Genomic DNA, 18934 nt, shown 5'->3' on the forward strand with positions numbered 1-18934 from the left:
CCCCACACTAACACGGTAGCATAATGAAGGTCCCTACCTTCAAACCGAAGCATTGAGAACTTTGACAGTGTCCAGACAGTTTAATAAGAAGATATTTTATACATACAGTCAACTTCACGTATACAAGCAGAATCCATCTTGGAAAAACAGTCTCTATCAATCGATCTACGAACCACCGATCCAAATGCGCTGAACTGTGTAGAATCTCATATGGTCCAGCGCATTTGGATCGGTGGTTCGTAGATCGATTGATAGAGACTGTTTTTCCAAGATGGATTCTGCTTGTATACGTGAAGTTGACTGTATGTATAAAATATCTTCTTATTAAACTGTTTGGACACTGTCAAAGTTCTCAATGCTTCGGTTTGCATGTAGGGACCCTCATTATGCTACCGTGTTAGTGTGGGGCTATTTTGAGCCTTGTTAGTGGTATTAACAAGCGATTTTTATTTGTCATTACTCCATGCCCCATATACTAGCGTTATACTAGCGTTATAGGCTAAACTGTTTTTAGAGATAAAACTATTTACATTCGATAATCATGAAAACAAATCTCAGATAACGGTTGACTAGGTGACAATGTGTAATTAGACCAAAGGTTCATTTTGCACCGGAGTTCTCCTTTAAGAACTAATATAGATATAATAATGTACTAATATCAATGTTGGGGAAACTTTAAAAAAATAACGTTTTAATTAAACATTTTTAAAAATGCTTTGTTTTAATAAAAAACAGTTCTATTTGGCAAATGTAAAGGTCCTTTTAAAACAAATAAGCCTCAGGTTGAAGAACATATAAATCCATACCTGTACAATAGAGGGCGCACCTCAAACAAACCTTTCAGCTGTGCTGCCGTTCTGGATTGCAGAAGAAGACAGTTTAACACTCTTACTTCAGCAATAAAAACAAAAGAAACACAAATGTGATGTTTATAAGTCATTTTTGGTATGGTTGAATTGGATAATCAAAAGGTCAGCAGCAAAGACATTTGATAATAAAGTGAGATTAAATACACAAAGGCCCGGTTTCACAGACAGGACTTAGATTAAGCCAGGATTAGATCTTAGTTTAATTAGGACATTTAAGTCGCTTTTATAAACGTGCATTAGAAGAAAAAAAAAAACTGGTGTGCATCTTGAGGCTAAACAATTGCTTTCAAGTTGCTTTCAGTTAAACCAGCTCGAACATGCATTTTAGTCTGGGATAGGCTTAAGCCTTGTCTGTGAAACCGGGGGTAAGTATATTTGTGTTATTTAACATTTAATTATTGTATGTCTGTGTTATATTCTAAGTTTCCATTTGTGAGAAGTAAATGCCTGCTCACATTTAGTTTAAATCATGTCACACACAACGCCTCTGCACTTACTCACGATTTCTTTCAACATGGGGACAGGAGGGATGTCAGTCAATGGGAAACAAAGCAACTTGGGTTTGAAAATGTAACCTGGAGATTTTGTTGTAAATTTAAAAGTAGTGTTACTTTACTAGTTACAAGAAAAAAAGTAATCGGATTATGTTAGGGTTAGTTTCATGTAACTTTGCATAATTGACCTATGAACAAAGACAATGTAAAATAAAGGGTTACCATTTACCCGGTCACTCAATATCCTGGACTTAATTGTTGAACATTTAATATTTAATCAAGAAAAGATGCCTTTTCTAATGTATTGTGCTTATGAACATTTATCAAAAAAACAATCTATTGTTTATAGTCAACTACATCCAGTCCACTGTAAATGATTGTAAACAATGTTCTGCGAAAAAGTGTAATTAAATGTATAAATAAAAGACAGTGCATGGTATCTAGGCAGACAGATCAGGTAAATTACAGATGTGTCTGGTTTGCATTTGAGTTTCATTTCCTATAAAAAGAAGAAGCAGCCATCATCCGAGAAACCGAGCGCTTCTGTGAATTGGTTTTTGAGGTCAAAAAGCACCTTGTGCAAAAAACATGTCGCCATGTTTCTATGTTGCATTCTAGCATGATGTAATATCAAATATACTAAGCCAACAATGAAACCCAAACAAGAAAACTGCACACACATAAAGGGCCTCTTTAAGTTTGCAAATACAAAATATTATTTTATTATCCTTCATTCCCTCACCCCAGGCCCTTCTCCCAGTGAGCAACTGCTTACTAAGCAAGTCACGTAGAAACTTGTCTGCCTTCCCTGTTAATTGTGGGATGACGGGCATAATGAGATGTAATTCACAGCATAAAGTAAAATTATTTCCACAAATACAAAAAAAAGTTACCTCAGCTATGAGTGAACAATGCATTCTTAGTACTCCAGTGTTGCACTTTGTACTCCTTACCCACTTTCACATATTTGATGCACAATATTAAAAGACTTTATCGTCAAACTATTTCGCTGCAAATGTTCTAAGTGCCTTTGAGGAATCATGCCAGAACGGGTTGATATAAAAACAAACACAAATGTAATTTGAGGTGATTCTCTAATGTAAAACATGGGTAGACAATCCAGATGACGCATAAATAATATCATAAAAAGATATTTCCTCCGGTTTACAACATTTAACGGGGATAATTTTACAGATTGCACATCAAGATGCATCAAACATCTTCCATGCTTTCCATTTGACCCTCTTTTTTCACTCCTAATTGCATTGTAGTGCACTTTGGCAGATTTTTTACGGCATTTACCCGTTTGCTAATGCAGGTCTTACCGGTTTCTAATGAAATTGGCATGTGAACTAAGCTCTTGCTTCCAGTGCAGTACATGAACCATGTACATGGAGCGGTAAACATGTTCACACAATCTTTCCCTGATTAAGCTGCAAATCCATTGCAGTTTTCAGTAGATTCAACGTCGAATCATTCGCTGCGATCAGATCAGCTGATGAGAATGATGGAGTCGTCTTTGGGAATCCTGCAATAGGACACAAATTAAGTATTTTGTATAGTAGAACTTTACATTAAAAATGTAATTAAAATTCTATATAATAAAAGCAAGTATCAATCTCAAATTAGCGTTAAGAATTTTGAATTTATTTCCAAAATAATAACTAAAGGCAGTTACAATTTAAACAATGTTTTATTTGTGAACTGATGTTCATATTTTTAAAATAGTAAAATATTTTCGGATCATCTGTCATGCTCGGTAAACACTGGGCCACAGACACGAAGATCCATCTTTAATTTCTCCTTAAATTTCTAAGCTGATTGCTTACTAAAAAGTCATCATGTTTTCGGTCACCATGTTTTCAGGCCATGTCAAGTTTGATTTTGATGTGACAAAGCGGTTGATGTATTTAAGTGGCTGAGCTGTTTACTTACTTTTTAATTACTCTTCCCATTAACGTCATAATCTTGTTTATTCAGACCGATTCGAGGATGCGCACGAAAACAAGAAGCGGGATTTATCGCGTGAACCAATCATAGCCAGTCATAGCACGATGGAGGCATTGCCTCCTCTCACGTGACTTTACCCCATTCAACTTAAAACTAAGACTTTCTGGTGTCGCTGTTGGACAGTTTAGAAAAACGTGTGATTTGTACACTTTAAATTTCAAAAAAATTTGTAATATTTTCTCATCCAGTTTTTTGAGGAGGCACTGCCCCCTTTGCCTCCTCTGAGGAAACTATTCCCTATATTGGCAGGTAGATGCTCTGAAACGGTCTTTAAAACGGGTTCTGTCATCTTTGAACCAACTTAAAGTACGGTTTTTAGTTCTCATGTTTTTTCAGTGAAGATTGGTCTTCTACCTTTATGTAAATGTGTCCGGTCGCAGTTTCCAAAGGAAGTGAAAGTAAAGATTCCTCAAGAAACTCGAAGAGAGATTTGCAGGTTAGTTTCATGTCAAATTAGGTAAATTCTTTAGGTAAAGTCCCTGTAGGACTTCAAAAAGTTGGTTTGTTAATACTTTTATTTAGAAATAACTTTAAATGGATGTTAATGGAATAACATTAAATGGATCAAAAGTGACGGTACAAAAGATTTTCATTTCAAATAAAATGCCGTTCTTTTGATTAACTTTCTATTCATCAAAGAATTCTGAAAAATATGTATCATGGTTTCCACAATAAATATTAAGCAGCACAACCGTTTCAACATTAATAATAAATGTTTCATGAACAGCAAATCAGCATATTAGAATGATTTCTAAAGGATCATGTGACACTGAAGACTGAAGTAATGATGCTGAAAATTCAGCTTTAATCACAGGAATAAATTACATTTGAATATATATTCAAATAGAAAAAAGTCATTTTAAATTGTAATAATATTTGTGTAAGAGTTAAAAGTGTAGCACGTTATATTAAAAGATTAATGCTGACGTTTACTCTATTTTTTTATCATATAAATGCCTTGGTGAGCATAACAAATTAAAAAGATGTGGCCTATTTAAACATGACATTTATAATAGGGGTGATAAAAGATGGCAATATAGCCAACTGAGGATAACAAGTTTTCCTATTTCCGAGATGAAAAGATATGGAAATATAATTCTGGTCCACTTGTAGAGCAGGAACACCAGTTGATCTAATCTAAAGAGATCATAGTAAAACCCAATTGAATCCCAATGTACTGTAATGTCCATGCTAAAATCCACTCAGTGCAGCATAAGTGCTTTAACCTGATATCAAGCATCAAATTATAGCCGGCATCCCTTCGCATCTGACACTCAAGCAAACAATGAATGCTCCTTGTGGAGTCAGTTTCCAGTTCTTGCATTGCAACCCAAAACAGCTAGATACTAACAAGACAAAAGGCTCGAGCAAAAAGGAAAAGAAGCGCATGGAGAGTTTCTAAACTCTCGTTTGTTTATCGTTCCTGCAAGGCAAGGGGAAGCCTCCTCGGTTTTTTTCCCCCCACAGAGAACATTTCTCTGTAATCAGCACTTTGCTGGGTGTGTCCGTCTTTCTCTCCCACCACTAATTCCATTTCTCATGCCATAGTGGGCTGATCTCAGCTCTGGAGGAAACACTGCTGCCCTGCAGCTGATGTCTGGGATTATATACTGTACCTTTTGCAGCAACACAGCATAACAGAAGGGTGGACGTTCTCGAGTTCGCCGCACTCCTGCCGCTGGAGGGGGAAGCCCTCCTTCTGGCCCATCAGAAACCGCTGGAGCTCTGTCATGGGGAAGCCGGTCGATTGGTAACCCTGGGCAAAATGGAGAAGTTGATATGAAGCGCTACAAACAAGTATAGCACGGCTTTGTTTGTTGAATTTGACTGTGTAATTCAATACGGAAAAACGTTTAACACAAATGATAAATATACACAGAATACATTCAATTAAAGGAAAGTTCATCTAAAAACTTACATAAAACGGACAACATCAGAATGAGTAAATGGTGACATTTTTTTTCTTTGGTGAAACACTAAACCACAAATTCTGGGGGTATAAAAGCAAAACAAAAACCAAACAAAAAAGCAAAGCAAAGCAAAGCAAAACCAAACAAAAAGGTAAAGCAAAACCAAACAAAAAGGTAAAGCAAAACCAAACAAAAAGCAACACAAAACAAAAAGCAAAGCAAAACCAAACAAAAAGGTAAAGCAAAACCAAACAAAAAAGTAAAGCAAAACCAAACAAAAAAGTAAAGTAAAGCAAAACCAAACAAAAAGCAACGAAAAACAAAAAGCAAAGCAAAACCAAACAAAAAGGTAAAGCAAAACCAAACAAAAAGCAACGCAAAACAAAACCAAACCAAACAAAAAAGTAAAGCAAAACAAAAAGCAAAGCAAAGTAAAACCAAACAAAAAGGTAAAGCAAAACCAAACAAAAAGGTAAAGCAAACCCAAACAAAAAGGTAAAGCAAAACCAAACAAAAAGCAACGCAAAACAAAACCAAACCAAACAAAAAAGTAAAGCAAAACAAAAAGCAAAGCAAAGCAAAACCAAACAAAAAGCAACGCAAAACAAAACCAAACCAAACAAAAAAGCAACGCAAAACAAAAAGCAAAGCAATGTAAAACACCACCAAAAAAATAAAACACCAAAGAAAATAAATATACTGCCCTTATATGGAGAAGCTAGGATGTTTTTGTATAAGAAAGAATAAAACGGGGTTGAAAAGATAGGATCAAAAAAATTTGTTTCCGTTTCTTCGTTATTTAAATAAAATAATTTAAATATAAATATTATAAAAGTAATAACTTTTTTGCATTAGAAAAAAAATAAAATGAGGTGGGGAAAATGCGAGTAAACGATAACAGTTATCATTTTTACGTCAACTAACATATATTTTTTAATTTGATATACTATTTTATTACTTAACAAGGCCTCTTCCTTCAACCCCTAAATTCAATTTTTTTTTTATAACTAAAGTTGTGTCCGAAATGATGCACTATACAATATATGCACATACTCAACCTCTATGTAGTTATGAATTTTATAAGGTTATTTTGTCATTCGACGTCAGAGTCTGATTCCCCTCCCCCTTCGCTAGTGCATGAAGTGTCCAACACTTGGTTTTTTTTTTTTTTTTGGTTAATCGAGAGCATAATATATGGATAGTGTAAAGGGACTAGGATATAATAGGATGAAGAGGGGTAATGAGATTAGGAAATATTGCCAGCTTGATTCAAACACACAATGTGCTGGAGCATTCGAGCTAAACACTAAGCCATGCAAAATCCTAGAAACTAGTCCCATTATCTATCAATCAAAACCTTTTATCAAGTTGATGGTACCTTGATGGTGTCGTAAGCATCTGTGATGAGGGCGATGAAGAGACTGAGCACCATGTAGATGAAGAGGGAGATGAACGAGTAGAGATAGGCTCGGCTGAACAGCCACACTATTGTGTTTTTTTGCCCAAACTCTGCAAACGTAGGAAACATGTCGTCCCCATTGACTAGAGAGAAGAGACACTCGGCCACACGACTCAGACCTTCAAACTGACGGAGAGATGGGAGGAAAGACATCCATTCATCAATGAAACGCATATACATGTATATTACTACACGCACGCATATATAGTAACATCTTGATGTACTGTAAACATAACTGTTTATAACGATTATATTATATCATTTTATATTAATAGATGGCTCCTTAGATACAAGTTAACATGTACTGCCATCTACTGATCGTATGAAATGCTACAAATCTCAAATCAAGGAAACAATTTCATTTAATTTATTAATTAAAAGTATGTTTATACTACAGTGCATTTATAATAAATGTATGATGTAATTCTATTCAGGGGGTTGAATAATTTTGATGCGGAAGTCATTAAAAGTTGCATTTTCGGTTAAATAACATGCATAAGATAAGTAACATACATAAGATACATAAGACACATAAGATACATAACATGCATTCATGTGAAAAAGAAAAGACATCCTCTTTGAATTATATGGTAGATACAACCTCAGATGTATAACACATGACATATTAAACTGTCGTTATTTACTTAACAAAAACTGGGCCAAATTGGAAAAGTGTGTGATAAACTAAGTGCACCCTTACTGCTTCCACAGGAATTAAAAGGGAAAGTGACTGTCAGGTGCTTCTAATCAAAAGCTCTTCATTATTTGAGCATCTGGCCATTTCCAAACAATTTGAAGTCCATTATTCTACAGTAAGGAAGATTATTCACAAGTGGAAAACTTTCAAGACAATTGCCAGTCTTCCCAGGAGTGGACGTCCCAGCAAATTCACCCCCAAGGTCCGACGACAGTGCAATGCTCAGAGAAACTGCAAAACACCCAAGTGCTACATCTCAGACTCTACAGGCCTCAGTTAACATGTTAAATGTTAAAGTTGGACCAAGACAGGACGAGTATGGCATGTTTGGAAGGGTTGAAAGCTTCTTCTCTCTAAAAAGAACACGACAGCATGACTTGAGTTTTGTTCAGATGTAACTTTGCAAACCTAAGACTTGGAACAATGTCCTTTGAGCAGACGAGACCAAAGTGGCAAAACCGGCATTTCAGCACAAACAACTCATACCAACTGTCCATCACGCTGATGGAAGGTTGAGGACTGTTTTGTTTTGCAGCTTGCAGTCATTGAGTCGACCATGAACTCCTCTTTATACCAAAGTATTCCAGAGTCAAATGTGTGGCCATCTGTCCGACAGCTAAAACTTGGCTGATATTGGGTCATGCAACAGGATCCCAAGAACACCAGAAAATCTAGAAACAGAATGGCTGAAAAAGAAAATAATCAAGTGTTGCCCAGTCAAAGTCCAGACCTCAACCTGACTGAAACCTCAATGAAATGAAGCTGTTCTACAGAATAGTGGGCTAGAATTCCTCCAGAACGATGTGAGAGACTGATACGGTCATACAGAGAACGATTCTTTCAACTTATTTCAACTGCTTTTTTTTTTATACATGGCTTCTTCATTTTGTCTTTTTTTTTTTTGTTAAATAAATAACGACACCATGTAATATGTCATGTGTCGATGTTCATCTGAGGTTGTATTAACCTAAACCATAGAATTCAAAAGGGTGTCTTTTTTTCTTCTTCACATGACTGTACATACAGTATACATACACACACACTAATATACATACATATATATATATATATATATATATATATATATGTATATATATATATATATATATATATATATATATATAGAGAGAGAGAGAGAGAGAGAGAGAGATACATACACACACATATATATGTATATATGTCACATATATGTGTGTGTGTGCGTGTGACATATACATACACACACACATATATACATGCGCGCACACACACACACGTGTATATATATATAAATATATATGTGTGTGTGTGTGTGTGTGTGTGTGTGTGTGTGTAAATATTTCAATACAAAATATTTATAACTACGATTATATTTAATTTATTATACTATTTATGTATTATATGTAATGTATTATATTTAAAATATTTTGAATTAATATATTAAATTAGCATGAACTGCCATACAATTCCAAATCAAGAAAACATGTATACATTTAAACATCCTACTATTTAATAAATCATGTTAAGATGTACTGCCATCTACTGTTCATAAGAAAGACTACAAATCTCAAACCAAGGAAACAGTTAAATTTTTTTTATAAATAACATTAATATAATCCAAAAACTGTTTATAACTACTATTGTATCAAATAATTATATATATATATATATATATATATATATATTAAAATAGATGGCTCTTTAAATATATAAGACAACATGTACTGCCATTTACCGTTCATAAGAAAGACTGCAAATCTCAATACAAACTTATAATTACAGAATGGGTATATTTATTTATTTGATAGACTTTATGTTGGTACCTTCTCATGGTAGGGCCCTAGAACAATCCATCCACAGAAGGTGTAGCCAAGGTAGATCATTCCTGCACAGCAGCAGAAGCGCAAGACCTTTGGTAAGGCTGCTCGCATAGTGAGGATAAGCACCTGTGTTATCACAAAAAAATAAAAAAATAAACATTTTAGGGCCTTAATCAATTATTGGTCTTCAGCAATCAGCACTGTTATACAACTTGGTCAATAAAACATACTGTAGTCTGGCAACCTTGCTAGTATTACTTTACATTGGTGTTCTTAATGTGATTTTGTGCAGTTTGACTTACATTGTATTTTTCGAAGTATGCCAGATATCTTATGACACCCACCCAGACCATTAGAGTTGATGTTCCCAGGAAGATACTGCACACATCATAGTTGGTCAGACTCTGGAAGAAAAAATTAACGGGATTAGCGTAAATGAGGGCCAAACTTGCGCTTCCATGCAAGTACAAAGTGAACATTACATGAACATTTTTTAACTACCATGAATTAAAATCGCCCTACAGCACAGTCTAGACCCAAAGTCTTAAGACTAAGTGTGTCTCTCAAGAACTCAAATTTCAAGAACTGCAACATTTGTGCTGTTTTTAGAGGAATATGATTTTTTTTAAATATATTTTTTTAAAGTTTCCAACTAATAAAGAAATGCAAATCAAATTACTTTGATTATGAAAAATAAGCAAATTCCCCCCTAACCCAAAATTTTAATTACGGTACAAAATAAATCAATAAACAATTTTTTTTTTTTATAATAATATTATTTCACAAACAAAATTGGGAACTTACTTGGGAAAGAACAATTTTAAGTAAATAGGCTAATAAAAAAAAAATAAAAAAAAATCTAATATTTCAGGCCAAAAATCCATTTATTTTCATGAAAAATAAGCACATTTTCTCTCCAAACTAAATTTTTTACCTAAATAAATTAATAATAAAAATAATAAATATACTAACATTTCATACCTAACTCCATATGATTTTTAATGAAAATTAAGCACATTTCCCCTGCAAATGTACCTTGCAAAAAAGAAGTTAAAATAAAACTACCGTAATATAAAAACATAACATTTTAAAGTGTTTACAAAGGGATTTTTTTATACCAGTCAACAAAACTCAAATCAAAATATTTTCATGAAAAGTAAGCACATTTCCCTTCTAAATTTAAATGACCTTATTAAAACAATCTCATTAAATAATACCATTTAAAATAAATAAATGAAAATATAAATGACTGGAAATACTAATATTTCACCCAAAAACAATTTCCCCTCCAAATATCTATATTTTTTTTTACAAAACAATATTTTAAATAAATAAATAAAATATCTTATAAAGCGTTTAATACAGGCCTTTAATATAATATGTTGTAAAAAAAAAAAGTACTGTATTGACGCAAGTAATGACAATCCTCATTTTAAAAAAAACTTCAGGGGGGGGGGGAGAGAAGTATTTTTAATTTGATTCTGGGGGTTAGGGGATAAATTCCCCCATAGATGCAATCATAACATCTATTACAGTCAGCATTTTTGAATTTAGGGAACTACAATATTCTCTGCAACATTTCAGATTATGTGGTAATCAAATGCATCCGCAAAAAACAATAAAAAAAAGTTTTCTTAAAAAGAAAAGCACCTTAGCCTGTATTTCCATTTTTAGTATCGATCCAATGATGGCCATGACATCACTGGTGATCACCAAGATGTACCAGCCGTTTAAGAACTCCCTCTGGTCATCTTCACACACTTTATAATGATAATTCTCAAGGCAGAAGCTAGAAAACCGCTGCAGAGGGAGGAAGTGACACATGAAGGAAACACTGACAGGGCACACACAAATCAGAACAGCATGAGTTCACTTTGAGTCACAACTTCAAAAATAACTATAATGTTGATGTATCAGACCGTATTCAGTAATATACAGATTTACTGGCAGGTTTACCTGGAGTAACTTCACGGCGAGTATAATAGATCGTGTGCAGAGCACTGCCGAGATCAGACAGATTACAATAACAAAGCCATCAAAGATCAGGAGGTAGTGTGTGCTCTTCTGAGCTGAAAAACACAAGAGCAAACCATCTGAAGTCCACATGCCCATGTCATAACATTAAAAACGTCTTACAATTATTCATTGACCTATTCACTGTAGTTGATTTTTCACATACCAGTTCCCGAAATCTTCCAGTTTTTGCACACGCTGCTAGCATCATCAAAATCAAGAGTCAATTTCACCTTCCCGCTATGGCAACTGTTATCAAAGACAATCTGCAAAGAACCAAAATGAATTTATTCAGATAAAATGGATGATATTTTTTTAAAGATGACCTATTATGCCCTTTTACAAAGTCTTGATTGTGTTTCTGGGATCTAGGTTTTCATCCTTGAATGTTCCAAAATCACTTTTTTCCACATATTTGACATTGTTGCAGCAACTCTCTTCCCAGTCTGCCAGTAACGCTCGGTTTAGTTCCTGTCATCATAAAGCCCCTCCTTCTGAAAAGCACAGTGTGCTCTGATTGGTCACCTGGAACGGTGTGTTGTGATTGGTCAACTGCTTCGAGCAGGCTTCTGAAATATCACGCCTCTTTTCCATAACCGTAAGGTTCCACACACCAACTCAATCAGGAGGCCTTGTCCCATTTTGGTGTATGTTTTAGGCGGGAATAATTTAAATGAGGAATATTGTGACGTGTTCGTTTCTGGAAGAAAACTCAAGACTACAATGGAGGTGTAGAGAAAAACTCTCTATGGATTAACTTTGTGCTTCGTAACTTTGCAGACATTTTTCATGCTCAAACAGCAACATTACACACTAAAGAAAGCTGACCATGTAAAAAAAAAAAAAAAACATTTTTAAGATCCCAAATTTGACCTTACCTTCACAAAAAATGTGTAACAGTCAGGCTGCTCATGCGAACGAACAGTTTGCAAATTGATTCCTTTGAGCGCAAAAGTGATCTCAATCTCAACAAGCCTGTATTTCAAACAAAACCAATAAGCCAACGAAACCATCACGTGATAAATTAGAGTATTGCTTACATGTTTCGATTATATAATTTAGGTTTACCAACCTATAAAATTCCAACTCAAAAAAGGAAGTGTTGTTCATTCTCCATGTTGCAGCAGACTCTGGATCAAGAGCCAAGCAAACTGGAAAAGACAAGAATGTGCAGTTTAGGCACAAAATATGATTTATAAGCAACAATATTTGTACATTTTCTGTCAAATGTGTAACCTGTTTCAAGCTGGGCGTCAATATCATAGGATTCCTCGAGCGGTTCCACGCTGCCTCTCATGTAGCTCTTCTTGCAGATAATCATGTGCAGAAACTTTTCATTCTCCTCAGCATAACTAACGGGTCCTACAGACAGGTTTCGTAACTGGGAATACTGTTGAAGACATGGATAAATGTTATTTGAGTCATTTTAACTCAATAGTTGCCGCACATACAGAAATGAATAGCACTTTTGATAAATATGTTTAAAATTGCGTGCACTTCTTACATGAGATGGGAAGACTCATAAACACCATTTTATTTTACATGGAGAGGGTACCTCATGGGGGCAGACATTTTGAAATCACATGACCAGTGAAATACTATTTTAATATTTAGGGTTACCCTAATCTTTCCATCATCAGACACTTCCTATCATGGTAGACTGATCTGGTTCTTTCTTCTTATTTTTTTATAAAGATGACAAACCATTTGCTTTCATGTGATGCTTCATCCAAACCATTAGGTATCAGTATAATACTGCATTCACACAATGTCGTAATTAGCATAATTACTAAATGAAAACACGCATTACTGTGTATTACTATGGTAACACTATCAACACCAAAATGATTCTGCAATGGTCAGGTGGTACAGCGGTCACTTGGTTCAAGTCAGAGCTCTAAGAAGAGTTTACGCATTACGGACATGAATGCTTTTTACAAGTCGGAATCTCGTGATTACGGTAATTCCGACATGGCGTGAACGCACCTTAAAGGATAATTCCGGTATTTAACACCTTGAGTCTATATTGTAGTTTGTTTTGGATGAACAAGAGTGGTGGACAACATTTTTTTGACAATGGTTCCTCTCTCTAGTTTTTGACTATAATAGAATTAGCCATGGACCCATTTAACATTAGAGTCAATGGGCATGTCCGAAAATGTCATTAAAGGAACACTCCGACTTTTTGGGACTTTAGGCTATTCAACTTATTTCCCAGAGTTAGATAAGTCCATACATACCTTTTTCATCTCCGTGCGTGCTATAAGTCTGTTTGACGCACCCACCGCTAGCCTAGCTTAGCACAAAGACTGGATGTAAATGGTTGCAGCTAGCATACTAATCCAAATAAGTGACAAAATAACGCAAACATTTTCCTATTTACATGTTGTGATTTGTATAGTCACAGAGTGTACAAAAAACAAAGTCACATGAGAGACAGACATATTTTAACCGTATAAATACTGGGAACTATATCCCCTGAATATAGGGCGGAGTGATAACCGCAGCGCACCTGAGACGCGCTCTGAACGAACTCTCTGCTCCTCACCACGGCGCGTCTCAGGTGCTGTGGTTATCACTCCGCCCAAGTAGCAGTGCTTCGCCTTCAGAGAATATAGTTCCCAGTATTTATACGGTTAAAATATGTCTGTGTCTCATGTGACTTTGTTTTTTGTACACTCTGTGACTATACAAATCACAACATGTTAGTTGTTAGTTGATGTTCCAGAAACAAAAAGTGTTGCGAAATACAGTTTCTGTCGTGTTTTATTCGTCATTTTGTAAAATCCCATTGAATTCTGTTGAAGGACTGAGTGCTCGTTAATATAAATGCGCTACCGGAAACGGAAAGGGGGCTGTTTACATTTGGTCGATGTAGTCTTTTTGCTCGCTTACGTTTCTCATAAGGCTAGCGAGCAGAGCAACTGTGCTCCGGGAGAGTAAGCGGAATAAACAAACAAAACCTTAAAAATATTGAAAGACGTGACCACTGACCAGTGCAATATGAAGTTGAACTCGACTGTGACCGTGAGTGTCCCGCGAGACATAAACATCAGTTATCGCCATCAAGTGGTCGGGAGTGTGCTAACGCTTTAGATTCAAATATTGAGCGGAAGTTACACGGTTGTGAAGTGTCTGAAAAAATAGTTCCACTATAGCAAAATAAACGGATTGGAATCATATATTGCGACGATATATTGTTTCTAATCATCAACGAACACCACTTACCACTCGGTGAGTTTAACAGTTTTGTAAACGAACATTATTGGCTGTTTTAATGACATTTTCGGACATGCCCATTGACTCCAATGTTAAATGGGTCCATGGCCAATTCTATTATAGTCAAAAACTCGAGAGAGGAACCATTGTCAAAAAATGTTGTCCACCACTCTTGTTCATCCAAAACAAACTACAATATAGACTCAAGGTGTTAAATACCGGAATTATCCTTTAAAGTGACAGTTCACCAAAAAAATTATATTCTGTCATCATTTACTCACCCTCAAGTTGTTCCAAACCAAACAGTTGATGGGACACATTGACATTTTTAACATTTCTTTTTTTTTCATACTATATGGAAGTCAATGCTTCCCCACCAACTGTTTGTTTCCCGCCATTCTTCAAAATATATTTTAATGTTCAGCAGAAGTGAAACTCATACTGGTTTGGAACAACATGAGGTTCACCATTCATTTTTGTGTGCACTATCCCTTTAAGCCAAAGAAAAACTGACCAGCGCAACAAACAAAGTTGCATTTAACATAACTAATGCTATGCGATGGAAGGGAAAATAAACATGTGGCGAAAGCAGCCAGATGGATGAAAAGCAAATACATACCTGATCTATGACATAGTATAAACTATCATATACATTCTGTTTGGTGTAGACAGCAATACTGTAGTCATCCTCATCCACACCACTGTAGCCCCTAAGAAACAGATTCTTAAAGGCCATCAGGTTCTCCTCCTTGTAGGACACCACAAGCTGGTTATTCAGTCCAAACAGTATGAGCTTTGAAATAAACAGATGAGGAGATGTTTTCATTCTGGTGGAACATTACAGATTTGTAAGGAACTTTAAGGAAATTACGTTAAATGGTCATTTACAAAGACAAAACTACCCATGTTTAATCACATAATGACAAATCTCAAAAGTTCAGAGAATGTTTACATTGAAAGCTGAAGTGTGTAATTTCTACACCCCTAGCTTCAGCAAATGGAACTGACCCTTCGCAGGGAGCTTGATTGACAGGTGATCTGGCCAATCATACTTTGCCATCCGCCATTTTGTCCGACAAAGCAGTCAGGAGAGTTAGTAGATTAACATGGGAGGATTTGAACTTGAGAAACGGAGTGTACTGACGTCTTTCCACGGTTAAAACAACATTCCTTCTTATTTTCAGTCATGTTTATTTGATGCTATAAATTAACTAGAAGGAAGAGATGATCGGTTCACGAGCAGCTTTAACTGATGCTCTAGTCTACAGCGATCTGTCACGACACATTAAAGAGCCACAAAACGGTATTTATTGTTTAAATTTCTTTTAAAAAATGACCAAATTTGAAAGGTGAGACTGTTTAATATGTTTAATTACAAAAGTAACCAAAAAGTAACCTGGTCTGTCCTCTCTGTTCCGCAATGTATTTTTCATTGCGTGAGAACATGGTGTGGCGTGAGAGCAGCGTAGCTTGTCGGACATAGTGACAGCAGAGCCCGTCTACGGAGAGCCTGTTCACTCCCTATTAAGTCCTATTGTACCGAATTTTGGTTGTAGTTCCACCAGAGTTCCACTGGGGGCGATCACCCCCGAGTGCAAAATGAATGGGAGTCTATGGAGCTAGACGGCTAAATTTGTCCCTTTCAGTCGATTGCCGTTGAGGAATCTCAGATTTGATTGTAGGTTTGGCAAGTTCAACATGGGTTATAGGTCGAAAATTGAATGAACGAGTACTTATGTCCTTTCGATTTCTTACAGGTTGAGTTGTTGTTGCCCATAACACGCTAGCATTATGCTAATGAACGCTGATTGGTCAGTGAAGGACTGGTTACGACCAGAGATACCGCTTGATGGCATCATGGCATCCGAAGCGGGAACAGAATGTCTTCAAGCAAAAACTCTTCTAGCACGTGTGTTTACCTGTGTCAGCTGTGCTGGCGATGCCTCGAGAGAAAATAAAGTGCAGAGCGCGAAAGCACCACAGTGACTGAAGGATAGCCGTAAAGCAGTATCTCTGGTCGTACGATGTGTATGACGTCATTGACATTTTGAAAGACTTTTTAAAGCAAATAAGTGACTCTAAAAAATCTAACACCCAGCAATGTGCAATTTCTTTGCATCTCCTTTCGAATACAACATTCAAATTACTAGACAAAAAATTATATCTTGAGAAAAGTGGATTTTGAGGGGTATAGCTCCATAGACCTCCATTCATTCTGCACTCGTCCTGTGAGCGCCCTCATATGGAATCAGAGTGGAACTGCAACCAGTCAGAAGCCGGAAGTGTAGCGAGAGTGAACCTTCTCCCCTTATTAGACATTCTCTGGTGACAGTAACTAAGGGGGGCGGGTCTTTGCAAACAGTCAATTGCAAACATAGTGACTGTGTTCAAAAATGTTTCTAACCACTCCCCCTGCTTTCCATTGGTCGAACAAACATATAGCCACGCCCTAATTTACACAATTGGTTAAGCCATTGTTGCTATGCTAGGGGTGCCTTTTTCCCAAAAGCATGGTAAGCCAACTATTGCCGATATTGTTGGTAACGACGGAACTAGCGGCCATAGTTGCTTTTGGGAAATGCACCCCTGTTTGGGATTTGCAAACAAACAGAAATGTGTTTTGATTTGAATTGGGTTGGTTTCAGCATATCAAACCTTTTTTTTTTTTGCGTTTTTTTAAAGAACACACATTTACACATTTTAGCTTAAGCAAGCAGGCAATAACCCTATAAATACCTGGAGTGTAATCATGAATATTTTCAAAATTTGCACTGCTAGTTTCCATGGTAGCTGTCGCCGTGTTCTGTACTTCTCACAAGGGCTCATGAAGTAAAACCTCAGGTCATCTCTCAGTGTCTCTTCTGTCATGGGATCAGTGGACATGGATGTAGAGACGCTATATTAAAATATACAATTTGATTGAAGATAAATCTGCAGAATTTTTTTTTTAAATGTATGAAATAAATGGTTAAGGAAAAGCAGCTTTAATCTGTGTTATTTAGTAGTTTTAATTACTTCAATATTATTCTAAATAGTAAAAAAAAAAAAATTATATATAGGCCTATATATATATATGATGTGTCCAAAAGTTTGTTAATACAAATAATATTCAGAATTAAATGAGCCTATACACTTCTTATTCAGATGTGTGGATAACATTGCATGGACATACAGTTTGATAAGTGTGATTTGTTGCAAAACATTTTTTTAAAGCACAAGCAGATGATAAATCAACTTTGTGACACATTACGCATGTGACAGAGTTCGGTTTGGGATGAGGAAGATGGAAGGGGACAATGAACAAAAACGGAAGAGGAGAGAAATGAGTTGCTCAATATGCCTCTTACATTTTAACTGAGCCTTTATAAATAACTGCTAAAACGTTGCACCACATTTACACTACCAACGCAAGGGTTTAAGTCCAAGCGTCCGCTCAATGGCACTGACAGTGAAGTTACTGACATGGCGCAGCTGACTTCAAGAGTAAAACACAAGAAAGTTATTTTTTAAATATTTTCTTTGCAAAAACACAGAACATTCAAGTTCTGAAGTGTCATGTATTTTATTAAGACCTAAATTAAAACAATGGGACTTGAATTTATAGCCTAGTTGTTTATTTCTCATGCCAAATTCTAGCTAAGATTCCAATAAAACTTTTGTCAAACTTACCTTGACATGTCAACCCTGACGCCTTGGCAGTAACTATCAGACATTTCCATGCCACCTGTTATCTCGGGACAAAACGTGTTTCCCAGCCACAAGCGTTCTTTGATCACTAAATTACTAAATAACCTCGCGTTTGACGTCACAGCTGCTACACATTGAACAGCGCCCATCCACCAATCAGAAGCGAGGAGGTTTCCCGATGGGCGTGAGTGAGCTCATTCTACCAAATAGAACGTTCTTTCAGTTGCTCACTGACTTGAGAAACGTCACAAAGGTTCGATTGAAGAACACAAACAGACCATACGCTGTTTTTAATAAGTTAAGTGAACAAAGTAAGGTAAAAATGTCCTTTTTAGTTTTTACCAATGTTTCCAAGCTTGAAATTATTTCTGAGGTCACGAGGTGCATTCAGTTTTACAAAGAACTTTTGAGAAATATCACTTATTTCTCAAAAGTTGACGAAAACCACAAGTCGTCGAGAAAAAGTTGTATTCTACATGGAGCGGGTCGCCCTCATATGGGTGTTGACTGTTGAGATCACATGGCCATATTTGTCATCGAATTCACTTACTTGATGATGATGATGATAATAATTCATGTTTACGTTATACAGTGCTTTCAGCCAGTGCTCAAGGCACGTTACAAAACATAATCATAAAAGTACATGTAAACATAATATTAGAACAAACCAATACATTACTGGCACTAAATAACAATGAAGCCCGAGTCAACATCATTGAATGAGTATAACGTGTCTGTTCTCTGCTGGGGGTGATGTAAGAAATCCTAACAGCTCAA

At 36.0% G+C, this 18934-nt stretch overlaps 1 protein-coding gene across 4 annotated transcripts in view; it reads right to left on the reverse strand.

Moving 5' to 3' along the window:
* mcoln2 (mucolipin TRP cation channel 2) overlaps positions 1-18906 on the reverse strand; it is a 20103-nt gene extending 1197 nt beyond the window's left edge. Inside the window, exons 1-14 of one of the 4 annotated variants that reach the window (XR_013795261.1) lie at positions 18140-18906; positions 17207-17366; positions 15090-15263; positions 12488-12641; positions 12324-12402; positions 12130-12226; positions 11418-11517; positions 11195-11307; positions 10889-11038; positions 9541-9642; positions 9242-9364; positions 6662-6868; positions 4990-5129; positions 827-2891 (exon numbers count right to left, since the gene is read on the reverse strand). Coding sequence is in view for 2 of the 4 variants with exons in the window: in XM_079592412.1 (XP_079448538.1) it covers positions 2855-2891; positions 4990-5129; positions 6662-6868; positions 9242-9364; positions 9541-9642; positions 10889-11038; positions 11195-11307; positions 11418-11517; positions 12130-12226; positions 12324-12402; positions 12488-12641; positions 15090-15263; positions 17207-17366; positions 18140-18306 (1803 nt within the window). In the remaining 2 variants the exon portion in view is untranslated. Of the gene's footprint in view, positions 1-673; positions 2892-4989; positions 5130-6661; positions 6869-9241; positions 9365-9540; positions 9643-10888; positions 11039-11194; positions 11308-11417; positions 11518-12129; positions 12227-12323; positions 12403-12487; positions 12642-15089; positions 15298-17206; positions 17367-18139 lie in introns of those variants that run through there. The other 3 variants (XR_013795262.1, XM_079592412.1, XM_079592413.1) reach the window with 3 other exon arrangements.
* Positions 18907-18934: the final 28 nt, after the last annotated feature.

The sequence above is a fragment of the Phoxinus phoxinus genome, assembly GCF_949152265.1.
Source record: "Phoxinus phoxinus genome assembly, chromosome: 20".
In the NCBI taxonomy this organism is placed as follows: Eukaryota; Metazoa; Chordata; class Actinopteri; order Cypriniformes; family Leuciscidae; genus Phoxinus; species Phoxinus phoxinus.